We start from the raw sequence: 18,154 nt of genomic DNA on the forward strand, positions 1-18,154 counted from the left end.
GCTTTACTATCAACTCTGCTGTGTAAAGCTCTCCTTGGGAACAAGACAAGCACTCCAGGAGAGCAAAGTGCCACCAGCCTGCTCCTCCCTCCCTGCAGGGGCTGTGGATGCTCCTCAGGGCTGATGCTCTGAGCCCAGCTGCTCACTGGGGAGGGAAAACCCCCAGCCTTGGAGGTGTGCAGGGCTGGACCCCATTTCTGTGATCGATTCCAGCCAGATTTCTGCCGTGCCACTGCTGTCTGGGCTTGCAGTGCTCACAGATATTCAGCGTGTACAGCACAGCACCCATGCAGGAAGCAGACATGACACGCTAATTACCGGCAATTAATCACCTCTCCTGAACCATGACACCCCTCCTCAGCAGTGCCACAGTGGCTATGTGGAAGTCCTGGCACATTTAGAAGTCACACAACCTCCCCAAAGCACCAGGAAGCTGGTGTGCAGCGAGGGGCTCAGAGCTGCCCCCCAGACTCACCAGAGCGGACTTGCCCACACCTCCTGAACCAAGCACCACCAGCTTGTACTCACGCATGGTGTGGTCTGTTCAGAGAGCGACCTGCAAGGCAGGAGAAAAGGAGCAGTTAAGGCACAGAGCTGGGAACTGTCCTGAAAGCAGCAGCACCCCTGCGCCCAATCCTCCTGACAGGGAGAGGGCTCTGACAGCCTTCACTGGCAGCTCTGCGTTTCACTTTCCACCTGAACACTCAGGCTCAGAAGGACACACAGCCCCAGGTTGGAGGAAATGGCCAGAGCTGGGTCCTGCAGTGCTCAGAGAGGAAGAGGATGGACACACCAGGGGACAGACACAGAGGCTGTGCCAGGCACCACGAGCTGCCACTGCCTGTCCCCTGCTTCCTCAGCATTTCATGGCACAAACCAGAGCACGGGACAAGAAAATTAGATCAGAAAGAAGCAAGTCAGGAGGTTTCCTTCTCCCCTCCACCCCCAGCAGGGAGGGATTTAGGTCAGTGTTTTCTCTCTGGAAAAGGTCAGGCCCAGCACACGGCTGCCAAGGCAGAGCTCTCTGCTCGCCCAGCACAGACTCTGCCTTTTTATGGAAATCTTGCAACTCCCTCAAGTCACTACGCAGCAGCAGCAAACTTCTCCTGCTCCTCGAGATTCCCTGACAAATAAGGCAAATGACAAAGGCAGTGATAAACACTTGACAGCGTGTTTACAGAGCAGCCAGGCTGGGCTGTCCCTGCAGCAAACAATGAGCTCAGCACCGAGCCCCCTTCCGCAGGGACGCGCTTCCTTCCCAAGTAAGGCTGCACACGCAGCAGGCTGGGAGCCTGGGCAGCCTCCCCGCTGCAGGCATTTCAAACTAACCCTGCCACAGGATTTATGGGCTCCCCGGTACAGCCTTGGAAAAGGAAAACGTCTTCCAAGGAGTTGGGTAGAGAAATGTATCAGGAGCCTGCGGAGAGCAGGGGGTGGATTTGCAATGTGGACAACTCCCTGACAGGCTGTGTCTCGAGTTTATGTCACCATGAATCCAGGTTCTCTTCTGTCATCTGGACTCCCAAGGGGAAGATGTAAAAGAGAGTCAAGAGGAGCCCCATGTGCTGCTGCTCAGCCATCCCCAGTGTGAGCTGAACTGGGACCAACAGGGAGCAGGGACCCTGCCCAACCAGCCCACCTCAGCCTGTTCCACGGGCTGGATGTCACCCAGGTATGGTTTAAACAAAAACCTGAAAATCCCACGTGCAGCTGGAGAGAGACACAGATTTCTGTGTTCAGTTTAGCACATTTTTAAACTGATTCTTAAGCCAGAATGACAGAAATGAAGGACTTGCCTGTGCTGAGGCTCTGCAGTCACACAGCCAAGCTGCCCTTCCCTCCTCCAGGCCCTGGAGAGGCAGTGAGGCTCAAGCCATCAGTGTAGCCCATCATCTTAAGCACCTGGAGGAGGCTTCTCTCCAACTCCTGAAGCCCATGTGAGCTGCAGTTGCCTAACTGCAACTTGTGAAATCAAGTCAAACTGAAAGGGGTTTCCCAGAAGCTGCCTAACAGCAGAGCAGGCGGTGTCTGTGCACTCCAGGACACTGACAACAGCCCTGGCTAAATTCTGGGAACTGTAAGCTCTTCTGCTTGACCATTTCCCTGAGAAGCAACATTCACTTCCTTTCTTTCAAAAATCATGATTTTGAATGGGAAGGAGAGGGGAATTCCAACTAACAATTCTTTTCCCCTTGATAATCCCTAGAAATTAAAAGCTGATGCATTTTTTATAAAGCATAAATGCAACTTATTGATCCAGTTCGTCTTAATTTCTCTACAGTCCCACAGTCAGTTCCACTAAAGAAAACCCAGAAAGCAATCAAGCTAAGGGTTAAATTTAGCTGTGAACTATTTCATTTCTTATTTATAGCAGAAAATACTTGTGGGGAAGTTTAAGCTGGGAGCAGTACAAGACTAACTTCTCATTTCTTCTCTACAGTATTTGCTGATTTTTTTTTTTCAGGTGCAACAGGAAACCAAGATCCTGAAAGGCACGAGCCTTATTACTGTAAACCCCACATGCCTTAATTATCTTGTAGCTCTTTCACAAGTATGTTAATGTTATCTGTTTATACAACATGAATAGAGTGCTCAAGAAATTACTATGCTGCATCCCAGCCAACTTTTCATTTGGCAACTGTTGAAGCCCACCTAAATACAGTCAGACACAGCAGCATTCATTTCCATCCAGAGCTCTCTGTAGTAGAGTCACATGCTGCAAAGCCACAGCTCCATTTCCAAATGGAACTGAACTATGGGTGTCAAGTGTTCCTTTAGAGTCAAGAGAAGAGTATGATCACTAAAGAGTGTAGAAAAAAATTAACTGTAATGTTGTGAAACTGGTCTCATTCATTCAGAATGCTGTGGTGCAAAATTAAAGCTGCAGCTGAGTGTGTCTCCTTGCTCCTGCTCCCTCTGGCCAGGCAGGGCCCTGAGCTCCAGCAGGACAAGCAGGGGCACAGAGCACGAGTCCCACCCCAGCACTGCCCCGAGCTGCAGCCCCCTCTGCCACTCCATCACTCTCCAGACCACCTCCAGCACCCACAGGGTAATAAACCAGAGGGTTCTTGCATCTGTAATCACCAAAGAACTCTGCTTCTACACCATCAGACACCTGATCCACCAGAATCCAGCTGTGCTCTGGATTCTTTACCAGGAGCATCTCTGCTGCTGCTGCCACCAGCACTGCCCAGGAAGAGGCAGAAATGGGCATTCACCCACTCACAGCAGCAGCCCCCAGCTGCTCAGCTCCTCCCTGACAGAAAAGTGAAGGGCTCTGCCCAGGGAGCAGACAGAGAGGTGAGAAAGGTGCAGGATATTTGTGTCAGCATGCAGAGGCAGAGCAGGCAAAGCATCCCTGCCAGCACCACGGGTGGATGCAAACACAGCTGAAGCTGCAGCCTCCAGTGTGGCTCCCACTCAGCTGCACCTTTGCTCAGCCAAGCCCCTGTGCACCCTCCACGCTGCACCAGCCATCCTCCTCCTCCTGCAACCCAGGGCTGAGGCAGCAGGAAGAAGCAGAACCCGAGGGTATTTCCCAAGCAGCGGCAGGAGCGGGGCACGGGCAGTGGGGACCAGGCCTGGGGCCCCCCAGGACAGAAACCTGATGCAAAAGCGAGCTGCTTCTGTTTCTCAGGTTTCAGCAGCTCATCAAGAAGTTCATAATTCGGGCAGTGGGGAGAGAGAAGCATGACCCAAAATAAGCAAGCACAGCACTGAAAGAGCGAGTGCAAGAACTTCACTTATCAATTACCCAACGTTCACAGAAATGTCATTTAAAATACGATGAGAACACTAAAAAACTCTTACCTTGGCATAAAAGATCTCTCATCAGTGTTAGCAGCTCTAGTGAAGGTTCTTCCAGGCTCCCCACAAGGAACTGAAAAAAAGAAGAATTAAAAAAAAGAGTTAATTGTTTTTCAAGTGTCAGCATTTGTGAAGCATCTCTGTAGTGCTTAAGCCAAACCACCCTGCTCCTGTGGCCTTTTCCTCCCTAGAACACTCCAAGGAAGACTTCACTTACAAAAGACAAACTCAAACTAACCATGTTTGAGGTTGCACCGAGTTCTGCAACACCTACAAAGTGCAATTATTTTAGGGAATCCAGCAGGTTTGTGGCAGGGCTTGGAACAAGATGAGCTTTAAGGTCCCTTCCAACCCAAACCACTCTGGGACTCTGTGACAGTCCTGGGGATCAGAACAACTCCCAGCAGCACCATCCCCAGCCCCAGGAACCTGCTGGCTCTTTGTCCAAGAGTTTGAGAAGCCCCAACATTTCCAGCACCCCAATCCTTTGCTCAGTACCACTGAGCAGCAGCAGTGCTGATCCTTCAGACAGGAATCACAGCACTGGCTACACCCTGCTGCCCTGACAGGGAGAGTCCTGCCTTTCAGAGGTTCAGCACTTCATCCTTTCTTTTCAAGGGATAAAAAAAAAGAATCAATTGTTCCTCTGGAATCATAGGAAGTTTAAATGGAAACCTAGTATACTGGTTTTCTGAAAATACTTCTTTTCAGCAGCTCTGGAGTCACCTTGGAGCCACAGAAATCAAAATTGTTTCGAAACAGATAACGGAAGCTCTCATAATCCTTGTCAAATATTTTTCCAAGTACAAGAGAAAGTGAGTCTAGAGGGCAGAGATGGATGGAATATTGGGAAGAAATCCTTCCCTGGGAGGGTGGGCAGGCCCTGGCACAGGTGCCCAGAGCAGCTGTGGGTACCCCTGGATCCCTGGCAGTGCCAAGGCCAGGCTGGGCAGGGCTGGGAGCAGCTGGGACAGGGGAGGTGTCCCTGCCATGGCAGGGGGGCACTGGAGGGGCTCTGAGGTCCCTTCCAACCCCAACCATTTGGGATTTTCCCTGAAGTGCTGCCAGTGCCAGCTCCAGCACTGCAGACAGGTGATGGCTCAGCAGCACCAGCTGCCCCTGCACCCAAAAAGTGCAGCCTGAGTTTAAATGAGGGTGAGAGAAAAGGAACAGAAAGAAGTGAGGCACGGAAAGGAGCAGCACAGAAACCACAGCATCAGTTCCTAGAGGCAATGTGAGATGGCCTCTCGGGGTGCAGCTTCTGCACCCACAGCACTGAGGGCCCTGCTCTCTGCTCTGCCCCAGGAAGATGCGCTGCGGTGGAGGAAGATGTCCCTGGCTGAGAGAGAGAGGCAGGGAGCAAGGGCCACTCACCTGGCTCTAAGGAAGAAAAAAGAGAGTAACTCCTTGCTTGCTCATCACTGGCACCTCCCTTTCTCTGATTTTCACCAGCGGGAACCGGAATATTGAACGTTTCCAAGGGAAAAGTGGCGTCAGCACCGTGCACATTTGGGAGAGAAGCACAGATGTCTCTGAACTCCAGCACCTCCACCACTCAAGGCTGGCTGTGCCACCCCTGTGGCCATGCCCTTCCCACTTCCCAAATGAGAGGCAGATTCCTGGGATGCTGCAGCCACGCGTCCTGGTTATTTTTATCCTGGCAGTTCAATACTGAATCGTGGCTACTATAAACAAACCTGTTTAATTTTCGACTTGTAAATGTTCTCCGTGCCAGTTTTTCTCAGTTACTATAAACTAGGCCATGGAAAGGAGTGGATTTTCTTTTTTTAAAAGTGTCAACTAAACATTGCTCAACACTCTACCAAAATCCCTCCATTACTCAGAGCCATGTTGGCAAAACAAACCCAAACCCAGCACTTCTGCAAGGGGAAGATTTACAGCCATCAAAACCACACTTAAACTGACAGACTCCCTCCACAGTAAAAAAAAAGAACCCAAACAAACAGAGAGAATGATGCAGCAGCAAAGGCTGGAAACACCAGGCCAAGGATCTCCCCGTGGCTTGGAGCAGCCCTGCTGCTGTTCAGCTCTGCCCAGGGACAGCTCCACTCAGCACCTGCTCCCAAATTTGTTCTAACCATGTTTTGAGGTATTAAATTACTCAACGAAGCCAAAGGCACGTGAAATACTTCCCCAATGCTCACCAAAGCTGTCGTCGATGACACAGTGGTTCCAGAGCTGGGAACAGGGATGTGCATCCCAAAGGAAAGGGGGCTTGGCTGGAAATCCCACAGCTCGTTAGCAGACACTGCTCCTGAACAGCAGCAAGGCCAACACTGCCATAGATTACCCTGCTAGTTAGCAAGGAGTCTGTTTAATTAATAAAATCACTGCCATGGACTCACATGTTCACAAAAGGAGCCCCTTCTCCCAGGCAGGCAAACTCCCTGGCTGTAGGGTACAGGGAAAACCTCCTCCACCTTTCCTGAGGCCACCAGAAAAATGAGAGGGAAGAGAAAAACAAAAGACTAAAAGACCAGACTAAGCAGAAAGCAGGACTTGAATGTGACTTCAAAAGCACAGTTTGACAAACTTCCGTTCACAGACTCTGCATTTATTTTCTTACTCATTATCACTGCGGTCCTGACACCAAAGTGTGTTTTAGGTATTAACATTACATAAGAGGTAACATTTTATCATTTGTGGCAGGAATCTCAGCCTCAGATTTGTAATTTTAACACCAAAATCATTATCATTTCCACTGACTGCTCTCAGCATCAAATCAAATACCAATCAAGGCAGCAAATGTGTAATTAGCTATGCACAAGCCTGCTCTAGGATGAGTCAGGACCCCACTGAGGTGCATTCCTGACGCTGGAACATACAGGGCTGTCCCTTGTCCAAATCATCAGTAATCCAAGTGTAAATATATTTTCCTCCTGTTTTTCAGGTAACAAATAACCCCAAAAAGACACAGCAAGAAGCACACCCAGAAAACAAAGCTGGTGACAAGCCAAATAAGCAAAGAGGTGTGAGAGAACACAGGAGAAGACACTGGCCAGAGGTGTCCTCTGAGGAGTTCCATCAGAAAGGGCAAGAGAGCAGCATTCAAACCTTGCATCCATCCCCAAAAGCTCCCGGCCCAGAGCCACATCCCAGAGAGCCACATCCCAACCACCACTTTCTGCATCACTCCACATCCTCCTGGAGCACTGGGAGGCTCCTGAGCCAGGGCCATAAAGGGCTGGGCGAAGAGTAAAGTCCTCCAGCAACAGAGCCCTTCCGACTCCAGCCTTGTGCTGAGCTGGAGCTTTCAGCAAATTAACTGCAGCCCACACAAACACGGCAGAGAGACAAACTCCTTGGAAAACAGCAATAATTCTGTCATTGGAAATAGTCATTTTGTGCACAAACACTCTGGGATTGATCCTCCTCAGCCTGTAATCTTTTGTGCAATCAGCTTCATGCTGAACCTGCAATTTCAAATAACATAATGTTAACTTCTATGGAAGTGACTGCCTAATTATTCATTGGAAATTGCTTTGCTGTAGAAGCTCTCCAGGCAAGGAACAAGGGCTCTGGGCAGCTAAAGCCTGCCATGCTGAAACGGCTAATTTATTTTTTGTCCTATTGGTCTTCACTTGCAGAAAGTTGCTAGGGCCGTGTGCCAGCCAGACAAAGGCAGGGGAAAGGAAGCCAGCAGCACAACTCAAAGACCAACACACACTGCATCCCCAAATTAGAACAAAGCCCTACGTCAGGGGCTGGAGCTGGCAGCTCCCTCCGGCCGGACTGCGGCACTCGGCGAGAGCTGCAGGCAGGGCACAGCCGCCTCACCGGGCACACCGAGGGCAAACACACCTTGCTCAGCTACTGACGTGACACTGAAACACTAACTTGGCTCCTTACTAACATCTTATCAAACTACCAGCTTGATAGCAGGGATCGTGAGGTCACAGGTCCTCCCAAGCAACACCACGGCCGCATTTGGCTTTTCTCCTTTTCCATCTAGCCCCACTGGAGCAGCTCAGCAGAGGGCTTTACACCATTCAGGAGTTCTCCATAGCTTTTTTTGGAAGAAAAAAATGAAAAAAAACCACTTCCTTTCCCCCTTCCTCATCAGCCAAACACGTAAACATTAAAGGGCATCGCCATTAGACACAGCAGCCCTTCAGGGGACTTCCTCCATTTGCTGCCTATCACATCCACAACTTGCCACTGATTTTTAAGCCCTATAAAGTTTTTCATTCCTCTCCATTTCCTTTAGTGGAAAAAATATCCTGACCTTTTATAAAACAGATTAAATTCCACACAGACCCGAGGAGGCTCAATCGCAGCAAAAGACCAACTGTGTTCTACTTGGAAGGAAAAATTTGTTGTGCTGATAGTAGCTTGGCAACATTCGCCACTGTTCTTCCTGGTTTATATGATTAAGAGTAAATAAGTGACATGAGGTAGATAGATTGCCACTGAAATTTCAGCTTGCACTTTAATTATTTCATTTCTGCAGTAGTGGTGACGAGACATTGGCCATAAAGCCCAGTTTAGCTTACTTGGTCTCCAGCATAAAAAATATAATGGAGAGACGAAGCTCCCAGGCCACTAAGGTTTCTTTGAAGCTCCTCAATAAAACTGGAGAGGTTCAAACTGCTCTTCCCATGTATTTCAAACTGACACTGGGTAGGTTAAGATGAAGTATTGGGAAGAAAGTCTTTACTCACAGGGTAGTGAGGCCTGGCTGGGGAGGCTGTGGCTGCCCCTGGATCCTGGAGCACTGGGACAGCAGAAGGTGTCCCTGCCCATGGCACTGGATGGGCTTTAAGGTCATTCCAAGCCAAACCATTCCATGATTCTGTGATTTACACCCACCAGTGATAAATCCTAAGACTAACACCAAGCCTCTAAACACGGGGCACATCCCAGTTCCTCAGGAGACCGGGCTAACTCACAAATCCCAGAAAACACTGAGATTCTTTAAATCTCCCTGGCACAGCGGCAATAATCTGTGTGTTTGTACACTGGATCTGACCGTGCAGCCCGTTCTAAAGGTCAGCTTTGCATGTGCAGCCCAGAGATTTTCACTTGCCTGGCGTGTGGCAGCCACAAGCAACCAACCCCCCCATTCCCACGCAACCGCCGCTCATTAAACGCCTCTTTTAACAACAATTTCCAGAATGAAAAGCCCCACTGACCATATGGCCACTTATTAATACTACATTTGTTTATCAGTTTAAATAAACCCCCCAGAGCAATGAGTATCCACGTAACGAGGACTCAAACACAGCTCACAACGGATGTGTTCTAGCACTGCCAAGTAGGGCTGCACCTCCTCAATGCCTTTCATGGCAGATTTCAAGGCTTGATAGGAACCTGAATAGCAGTTGAGTGCACAGAATTAACTTCAAATAGAGGGGAAAGTAACAGTTTCATTGCGTTTCGTAAAGAAATTAAGTTATTTAATGTGGTGCTTAATCCTTCAGTATTTAGCTCAGCCCCTTAATGCTGCTTCCTGGAACCTTGGGGCAGAGTGGGGGTGGAAACTGAATTTTCTCCTACAGCAAAAATGAAACTTTCTTCTGTGTGAAGGTTTTAACTGAAGGAATATTCAAACAGTTATTAACACTTCAGTGCCAGAGCGAGAGCTTCGAGGCCAGTGGGGTTTTAACCAAACCACTGCCAGACCTGGCCTCTGCACCAGGGCTTCTCTGAAGTTTTTTAATCCTCCTGAACCTGCTTAAAAGGGCAAAACTCCTTTGACAATTCATCCTGGAATTTCCTTTATGGTGAATAAAAGGTGCCATTAAAGGAAACAGCTCTGATAGTTCAATCAGTTTCATAGGAGCCATTTCAGTATTTATAGGTCAAGCTTGATTACAACCAAAATAGACAATTCTCCAGCTGCCTTTAAACAGCAGCAAGCCCAGGGCTGGGGCAGCTGGCAGCAGAGGGGCTGGCTTTGCCTCACAGGGAAGGGAGGACACATCCTACCCTGAGCAGCCCTGGCACCAGCCACTCCTTCCCTCCACCTCATCAGCTCTACTCAAACAGCAACCAAGAGAGTCTTATTTTTAGGATGTGCCTTTGAAATGATAAGAGGTAGGGTAAAAGGAAAAAGAAAAAATCATCTCTCATACATTAAGATGTAAATTTGTCAAACACATGGCCTGGGGACAGGTTCTGCACTCTGCAGGACTGGGAACACAGCACACTTCACCTGAGTGTCAACTCCATCTGCACAAGTTCTGTGCCTTCCCCGTGCTGAGAACACTTTCCACCAAAGTTAAAACTTCCACCCATTTGTTTTTTCAGGAGTAAATCTGCAAACAGAGCACCAGCCCAACCCAGGCCCTCAGCACAGCACCACCACCACTGGTTTTAAAGAGCTCCTAAATCTACTTCCAGCCACAGAGACGCAGTGGATGTGGAGCATGGAAAGCACAGGGGAAGTTACAGCAGCCCAGCTCTGCAGACACAGCTTCATCCCTCTGACCCCTGCTGAGCCTGCCCTGGTGCTAAATGGATTTGGACTCGATATTGTGCTTATGACAAGGGGTTCGGGCAAACACTTCATTTAACAGAGGCTGCAAAGTACTGGAATTAGAGAAAAAAGGACAAGACCCACTTTCTCAGAATCACACCGCCGAGGAAAGTGCCCTGGAGCATGACAACAGCTGTTTGATCACTTCAAACAGGATTCCTGAAAAAGCCCTGATGCATTCTAGTGATCAATACACCAATGCAGAGTATTCACAAAACAAGGCAAAGCCATAATAATATTGTAACCTCCACAACTTCATAAGTGATCTGATGAGTTAAAAGCCCTAAAAGCATAAATATTTCATGAGAAAGGCTGTCTGGAACCACTTCAGTCTGTATCTTTAATCTGAATGTTATTTTCAGCTACAATTAGTGTTATAATCTAAAGCAGAAAGCAACAATTGGCTAAATTTATTTTATCTTCGCCCATATTTACTTCAGAAATCCAGCAAGTTTTCTGTTCTTCAGGCCTGATACCCAGAAACTTACTCAGCACAGGACTGACAAAAACATCAAATCTCAGGGTAAAGCAAGATGAGCTGGAATGAGACTGTTACACAAAAAAAGGAGAATTGCACCAGAAATAGCCTTACCCAGTGAACTATGAGTTACTTTTAACTATCACGTGGTGAGTGGAATATAAAAAGATATTATTCTGCATGTCAGCTGTCTGTAATGAAAGTTTTCCTCTTCCCAGCTGCCCCTCCCTACAACTTCAAGTTTATTCGCATGAGAGAAAAGAATATTGCATAAAAATACAACATAAAAGGCACTGCATCCAATGCATCCAGCTGAAGTGCTCCTCCCACGTCCTCGCTGCTTCCCAGATTAAGGGTAAATTTCCAGCTGAAAATGTGGGAGATGCCTGATCCCACCCAGATTCCTCCCTTGGACACAAACCTGCACAGCTTTCCTGGCAGGGCAGGAGCAGCCCCAGCTGCAGCCAGCGATGCTCGGATCCATCAGGAGCAGACTGCCCTCAGCTCACACGCAATAATCTGACTTAAACATGACAAGTTCACATTTTTGCAGTATTAGAACACTGCAGAACACAACATCGTTGAATCCAACAAATATTTCTGCTAAAAAAATCCCCAAAAACATTCCAGCCAGCCTTGAATCCGCAGTCATTGACAAGGGGAATGCAAGTGTCTGTTTTCCTGCAATGCTCCAGCAAGCAGCAGTTATGCAACACAGCCCATTGACAAACACACTCCCAGGTGCAGAACATTCCCAAAAAGCAGAGTTCTGACAAAGCAACAATCACCTATCACAGCAATGCTCACCCTGCTTGTTACATTGAGCACATTTCTGAGTGCTTTTTGTCTCACTGAAGCGATGAATAAAGATTTGTTTCAGCCCCAACACAGCCACTGCTGTGGGCACATCCAGACCTCTTGCTTCAGTGCCCCAGATGGATTTAAGTATTTTCCATCTTATCAATATTCACAATAAACAGCAAACCACAATGCTTTGGGCCACCTGCTCAACAGGACTGCCATTGCCTGGCTCCCCACATTTTAAGTTAAACAAAGTCAAATAGGTGAAAGAGCCAAGTCAACCACCTGCAGCCACAGGCTGTGAGCAGCCCTGGAGATTCCTTTTTGGCTTTGTCCTGTTACCTGTTTCTCCCCTGGTATAAAAGCCCGGTGCAGGGTCAGATTCCCCCCTCAGACTGATGATTCTGTTCATCAAAAGAAAGCAACCAGCAGTTTCCAAAGCATACCGAGTCTGCTTCTGTCAGCATCTGGACTTCTCAACCCAAAACCATCCAATCCATGCCTTTCCCTGGGCTCAGGTGAAGCCGCTGCAGCTGCAGTGAGGAAGTGCCTGTTCAGGTATAGCAGGTATTTCCCAACTCCCAAACCCTGCCCCAGCACTCGCAGCAGGGAGCAGAGCACACATCAAAACATCAAAACACCGTCTTTATGTGGCCACGGCGGGGTTCAGCAGAGCCACCCGACCTGCTCCAGCAGCTGAGAGGCTGAGAAGGAGCCCCAGCCCTGCCCTGGGCTCTGCTGCACAGGAGAAACAGAAAGAGGCAGCTCTGAGCTCACCTGCACCCAGGTGAGCTGCCTGCCACAAGGCTCTGAGCACAGCCTGCAGTACTGAAGGTACTGACCCAAAATGACTGCAGATCCAGAGAGGGAAGGCTTCTGGTGTCCCATTTTCTCCCACACACCCCTAAGGATCTTCCCACAGCACATGAATGCAATTTAAGTTTAAACACACCATTTCTGATCAGGAATGTAACGCTCGGTGCCTCCTCCTTGAGCACCACCCTTCTTCCCACAGCCTCCTCATTTTAATATCGTTAAATGGATTTCTCTACACAGCCTTCATTACTGCAGTATTTGCAAGGGAAGAAGTGATCTCTCAGTAACCAGTTCTGTCCCTCTGCAGATCAAAACTCGTTTCACAGCAAACCTGGGAGTGAAACAGCACCAGAGGTGCAGCACAGAGTGCTTCAATGTAAAATCCAGGTACCAAGAGCTGAGCAGGCCCAGCTGTGTCCTGACTGAAGCTCTGCTGTCACTGGGTCCCTTTTTCTTCAGAGGGGAGCTCAGAAAACAGGCATTAATTAACAAAATTATGCTATCACAGGAAATAACAGGAAGCTTCTCATAATGAGCCATTTAGCTCTGAAGGGTTTCAGTCAGACATGTCAAACCAGCTGACAGAGGATGTCAACAGGCACCAGCACACAGCCAGCTGAAAAACAACCAGCAGAGACCCCCAATCTGCTGCAACAGAGAGGCAGCTCCAGGTAACTCTCACAAACACAGGCTGGTCCTGGAAAATAACAACCTGAGACCAAATGTCACCTAGCTGGTACTCTTCTGGCAGCCAGAATGAGGCACAGGTCACGTTCCTGCCAGTGTCCCGGGCCCAGCAGAGTGCCCACAGCAGCCCTGCTGCAGCACGAGGCTGCAGGACACTGCCCTGGGTCAGACGTGCCAGGAACTGCAGCTTCTTCTTCTCCCCTCAACTCCTTCCCTCCATCAGCAGTGGTACTGGCACAATTAAGGTGTATCTTCTTCACACCTACTTTAATCCTTCCTCAGCATTTCTCTGGTCTTCACTCAGCCAGCACAGATGGTTTTTCACTCCTGCTGGAGACACTGAACTGCATCAGCTGGATTCCCACTGGGCTCTCGCTTCCAGGAGTGCTCAGCAACAAAGGTTCCACAGTGGGAAGCAGAGGATTCAGTCTCTGCCTCGCCTTCCTCACCTCCCGGGGGGGAGTAACCCACTACAGCTCCATCCCACCACTTCCACTAACTGAAACGTCCTGAGCTTGACTCTGCCTTCCAGGACCTGAGCTTGACTCTGCCTTCCAGGACCTGAGCTTGACTCTGCCTTCCAGGACCTGAGCTTGACTCTGCCTTCCAGGACCTGAGCTTGACTCTGCCTTCCAGGACCTGAGCTTGATTCTGCCTTCCAGGACCTGCAGGGAGCCCAGGGGAAGGATGGAGAGGGACTGGTTACATCTCACACAAGTTCCAACATCTGAGCAAGAGGCTGGACCAAGGAAGAGAGCTCAGCAAGACGAACAGCTCTTTCAGAAGACTTTGGGACATCCTTACTTATCTCTGCCATTAGGTGTCATGTTTCCAGCAGCAGCAGCTTTCCTGAAGAGCAAACACAAATGCCTACAGGAAAATTTCACCCTGGGATTTAGAAGCACCCTTTTAAGAAGATGCTTTCATTAAAATTCTGTTTAATTTCCGATTAACTATTAAATAAAAGAGTAAAAGAAAATAAATAACTACTCCAGCGCTCAACATAAAATGAACTGAGGCTATACTTTAACCACCATCCTCACTACCTCATCTTCAAAAAATGACCCAACAACCCCCAAAATCAAGGCCAAAAAATCCAAACAGCACCCTGGGACATGACCAAGTTTTAAAAGTTGCATCTCTCTTGAATCTGCTTCTGCAGAATTAAATACACAAAGTTATAAGAAGTGACTGATGTTCAACATTAATGTGGCTCATCAGAAATGAAAAGAAAGTGATAAAATAGCACGTTTCCCATATTACCCTAAAACCCAAAAGTTTTGATCAGGATCCACAGCCAGAGCCAGCTAAGCTGATTTTGGCAAGGCTGAAAGTAACACTGGATCAAGGATAATTCTGAACTTCAAACAGCTACACAGAAAAAACACTTCAAATATAAAGCCTAAAGGTTTGAACTTACGTATGTTCAAAAGATACACTTTGTTTTCTCTAGGAAAACAGATAACAGGTTCCTGTTGTCAGAGCATTAGGATTCCTCTTGAAGACCATTTTTTTTAGCGTGCAGAGCTGCACAGAAGCAATCTGTTCTCTAAACACCGAGCACGAGTTCAAAGTGCCACCGAGTGAGCTGTGCACGTGCAGGGCACAAGAAAAAGCACTGCAATATAAAGTACAAACAAATGCTTGGAGTTGTTTATGCCCAGGACGATGATTCAATATACAATTAAAACTTTAATGTTCAAGCACATCCACACGTTACCCTCCTGCCATTTAATTACTTTTTTTAAGAACAGTCCTCAGACTGGCTGAGCAGCCACAAAATGTATCACTAATAACCCATGCCTGTGTATTTGCAGCTTACGCTTTCAAACATAAACCGTTCGGACGCTCTGCGTAAACACGAGCCTCCAAACAAAAGCATTAACCTGTCACTGGACTTACGCTGTGCGAGCAACTCAGCCCGTCCGGCAGGAGATCCTCTCAAACCTCCAGCAAAGCTACTTACCCTAAAAGCAGAGGCAGCACATGTGACAGAGCCAGCGCCGGGCTCGGGCTGGGAGCCCTGGGGTGCCAGCGTGGGGCACCGAGGCTCCCCAGCCCGGAGCTGCTGGGCATCCCCAGGCACGGCGAGCAGGAGAGGAGCTGCTCCGGAGCGGGCAGCAGGCGGCCCAGCGCTGCGCATGAAAACAGATTATTTTTAGAAGCGGTGCGAGCACAGCACTTCCTGCCGGCTCCACCTTGAAGAACGACAGACGCTCTGTCACCCTCCACTCCAAAAGCAGGATTTCACAACTTCTGCTACCTGCCACAACACAGGGAGGCAAGGGACAATCTGCCGAGAACGGCAAGTGACAATTTCCCAGTTTGCAACTTGGCACTAAGAACTTCTGGTGGAACATGCTGCCAGTCTTCGCTCGCGTCAATAAATCGATGCCTTTTTTCCTGCCACAGGGATGAACAGAACATTAAATGTTTTTATTTATGACACTGATTTTTTTTCCATAGCAACCGGATGTGAACATGGCATTCCCAGCGCAATGAAGTCACTATAGCAACGTGATAATGATGTCAGAATAATCAGACAGCATTTCATACTTGTGAAATACATGGCTTCTGTGAATTCAGAAAGTTGCAGAGACCACAAAAGCAAGAGTGCTCCATCTGGAACTTCCCTTTAACTTGCCTGGTTTTGGATAACTTCTCATTAAAGGCACAGAGCTTTGCTAACGCACCATTTTCTGTTTCTCCAAGCTTCATCCATTACTTCCTGAAAGTCTCACAAATTCCCGCATTAAAACCCTTTCAGATCCGAGGATCTGCTACACCAGGGAGAATTACTGGCACGCCATTTCAGCATGAAAAAAGCAATGACACAAATCACAACAGTGAAACATTTCACAGCAGACAGGCACTGTCAGCTGAACAGACGCTTTCCTCAACTCTTCAAATAATCTGGTGTCTCTTTGCGGGGAGCAACACAACTACTCAGAGAGAATTACAAGAGCAATTACAGAGTGCCGATACAATACTCCGAAGGCAGACAGGCGTTTTGAAGTCAGACGACTATTTTAAGAAATATTCTCTCCCCTGTTAAGCTACTGAAAGGAAAAAACCCAGAGTTTTCATGGTTTGCCCTTCCTGTTTGCAGCTCTTTCCAAGCTGTGCGCAAAGCAAGACCCAGTTCCAGCTCTGTGTCAGTCGGAACTGGCTCGCTGCGTCCAAAGCCCAACCCTCCCACTGAGGAGGCTTCGCAGGAATCCCTGCACCAAACCCACACCTTCTGCACCTCAAACACCGCAAGCAAAGACACCAATTAACGAGAAGTACCTAAACACCAAACTTTCCTTACGCACAGAACAGTTTCTCTTGAAAGCGACCGAAGGAAGTGCAAGAAACCTTTTCAGAGCTGAGGTGGTGTGAGACAACCAGTCCTTGGGAGTGGAGGATGACGATGGGCTGGGAAGATGAGGATGGACCGGAGGATGAGGACAGACCGGAGGATGAGGATGGACCGGAGGGTGAACAGAACATTAAATGTTTTTATTTATGACACTGATTTTTTTTCCATAGCAACCGGATGTGAACATGGCATTCCCAGCGCAATGAAGTCACTATAGCAACGTGATAATGATGTCAGAATAATCAGACAGCATTTCATACTTGTGAAATACATGGCTTCTGTGAATTCAGAAAGTTGCAGAGACCACAAAAGCAAGAGTGCTCCATCTGGAACTTCCCTTTAACTTGCCTGGTTTTGGATAACTTCTCATTAAAGGCACAGAGCTTTGCTAACGCACCATTTTCTGTTTCTCCAAGCTTCATCCATTACTTCCTGAAAGTCTCACAAATTCCCGCATTAAAACCCTTTCAGATCCGAGGATCTGCTACACCAGGGAGAATTACTGGCACGCCATTTCAGCATGAAAAAAGCAATGACACAAATCACAACAGTGAAACATTTCACAGCAGACAGGCACTGTCAGCTGAACAGACGCTTTCCTCAACTCTTCAAATAATCTGGTGTCTCTTTGCGGGGAGCAACACAACTACTCAGAGAGAATTACAAGAGCAATTACAGAGTGCCGATACAATACTCCGAAGGCAGACAGGCGTTTTGAAGTCAGACGACTATTTTAAGAAATATTCTCTCCCCTGTTAAGCTACTGAAAGGAAAAAACCCAGAGTTTTCATGGTTTGCCCTTCCTGTTTGCAGCTCTTTCCAAGCTGTGCGCAAAGCAAGACCCAGTTCCAGCTCTGTGTCAGTCGGAACTGGCTCGCTGCGTCCAAAGCCCAACCCTCCCACTGAGGAGGCTTCGCAGGAATCCCTGCACCAAACCCACACCTTCTGCACCTCAAACACCGCAAGCAAAGACACCAATTAACGAGAAGTACCTAAACACCAAACTTTCCTTACGCACAGAACAGTTTCTCTTGAAAGCGACCGAAGGAAGTGCAAGAAACCTTTTCAGAGCTGAGGTGGTGTGAGACAACCAGTCCTTGGGAGTGGAGGATGACGATGGGCTGGGAAGATGAGGATGGACCGGAGGATGAGGACAGACCGGAGGATGAGGATGGACCGGAGGGTGAGGACAGACCGGAGGATGAGGATGGACTGGAGCATGAGGATGAGCCGGAGGATGAGGAGGGCCAGCCCGCTGCTCCACGTGGCTCACGGGGGGCTCCCCCTTGGCTTGTCCCACCTGCCCGAACCTCCTGCCGCCCACCCGGGCCGGCGAAGCGGAGCGGCTCACGCAGCCCGTCCCTCGTCCTGCCGTGCCCGCTGCCAGCCCACCGTCCGTGCCTGCAGCCCCGCTGTCCCTTCAGCCCCGGCGCCCCTCGGGCCCGCACAAGCCCCTGCGCCCCTTCCCACGGCGGGAGCAGCGAGCGCGGGCCGCCCCGCACACACCTGACCGCAGCGACACCGCAACAATTCCGCTGATCGCCGAGCTCGGCGACAGCCCCGGCTGCGCGCAGCCCGCACAAGATGGATGTCCGGCGGGGCTGGGACGGGACCGGCCGGGCAGGACGGGGCCGGGCCCGGGGCCGGGGCCGGGCCGCCTCCCCCGCGCTGCCGGCCGGGCCGCGGGGAGGGAGCGCCCGGCGCT

The 18,154-nt window shown here is 49.1% G+C and overlaps 1 protein-coding gene across 2 annotated transcripts in view; it reads right to left on the reverse strand.

The window, feature by feature from the left end:
* Window positions 1-18,089, reverse strand: part of RAP1A (RAP1A, member of RAS oncogene family) — a 29,014-nt gene extending 10,925 nt beyond the window's left edge. The window contains exons 1-3 of one of the 2 annotated variants that reach the window (XM_041466754.1): window positions 17,956-18,089; window positions 3,811-3,880; window positions 476-556 (exon numbers count right to left, since the gene is read on the reverse strand). In XM_041466754.1, the coding sequence (XP_041322688.1) occupies window positions 476-532 (57 nt within the window). In that variant the 5' untranslated portion in view covers window positions 533-556; window positions 3,811-3,880; window positions 17,956-18,089. Of the gene's footprint in view, window positions 1-475; window positions 557-793; window positions 840-3,810; window positions 3,881-17,955 lie in introns of those variants that run through there. The other variant, XM_041466762.1, reaches the window with a different exon arrangement.
* Between the last annotated feature and the right edge of the window lie 65 nt (window positions 18,090-18,154).

Source organism: Pyrgilauda ruficollis, unplaced genomic scaffold (genome assembly GCF_017590135.1).
Source record: "Pyrgilauda ruficollis isolate IOZ18807 unplaced genomic scaffold, ASM1759013v1 scaffold100, whole genome shotgun sequence".
Taxonomy (NCBI): Eukaryota; Metazoa; Chordata; class Aves; order Passeriformes; family Passeridae; genus Pyrgilauda; species Pyrgilauda ruficollis.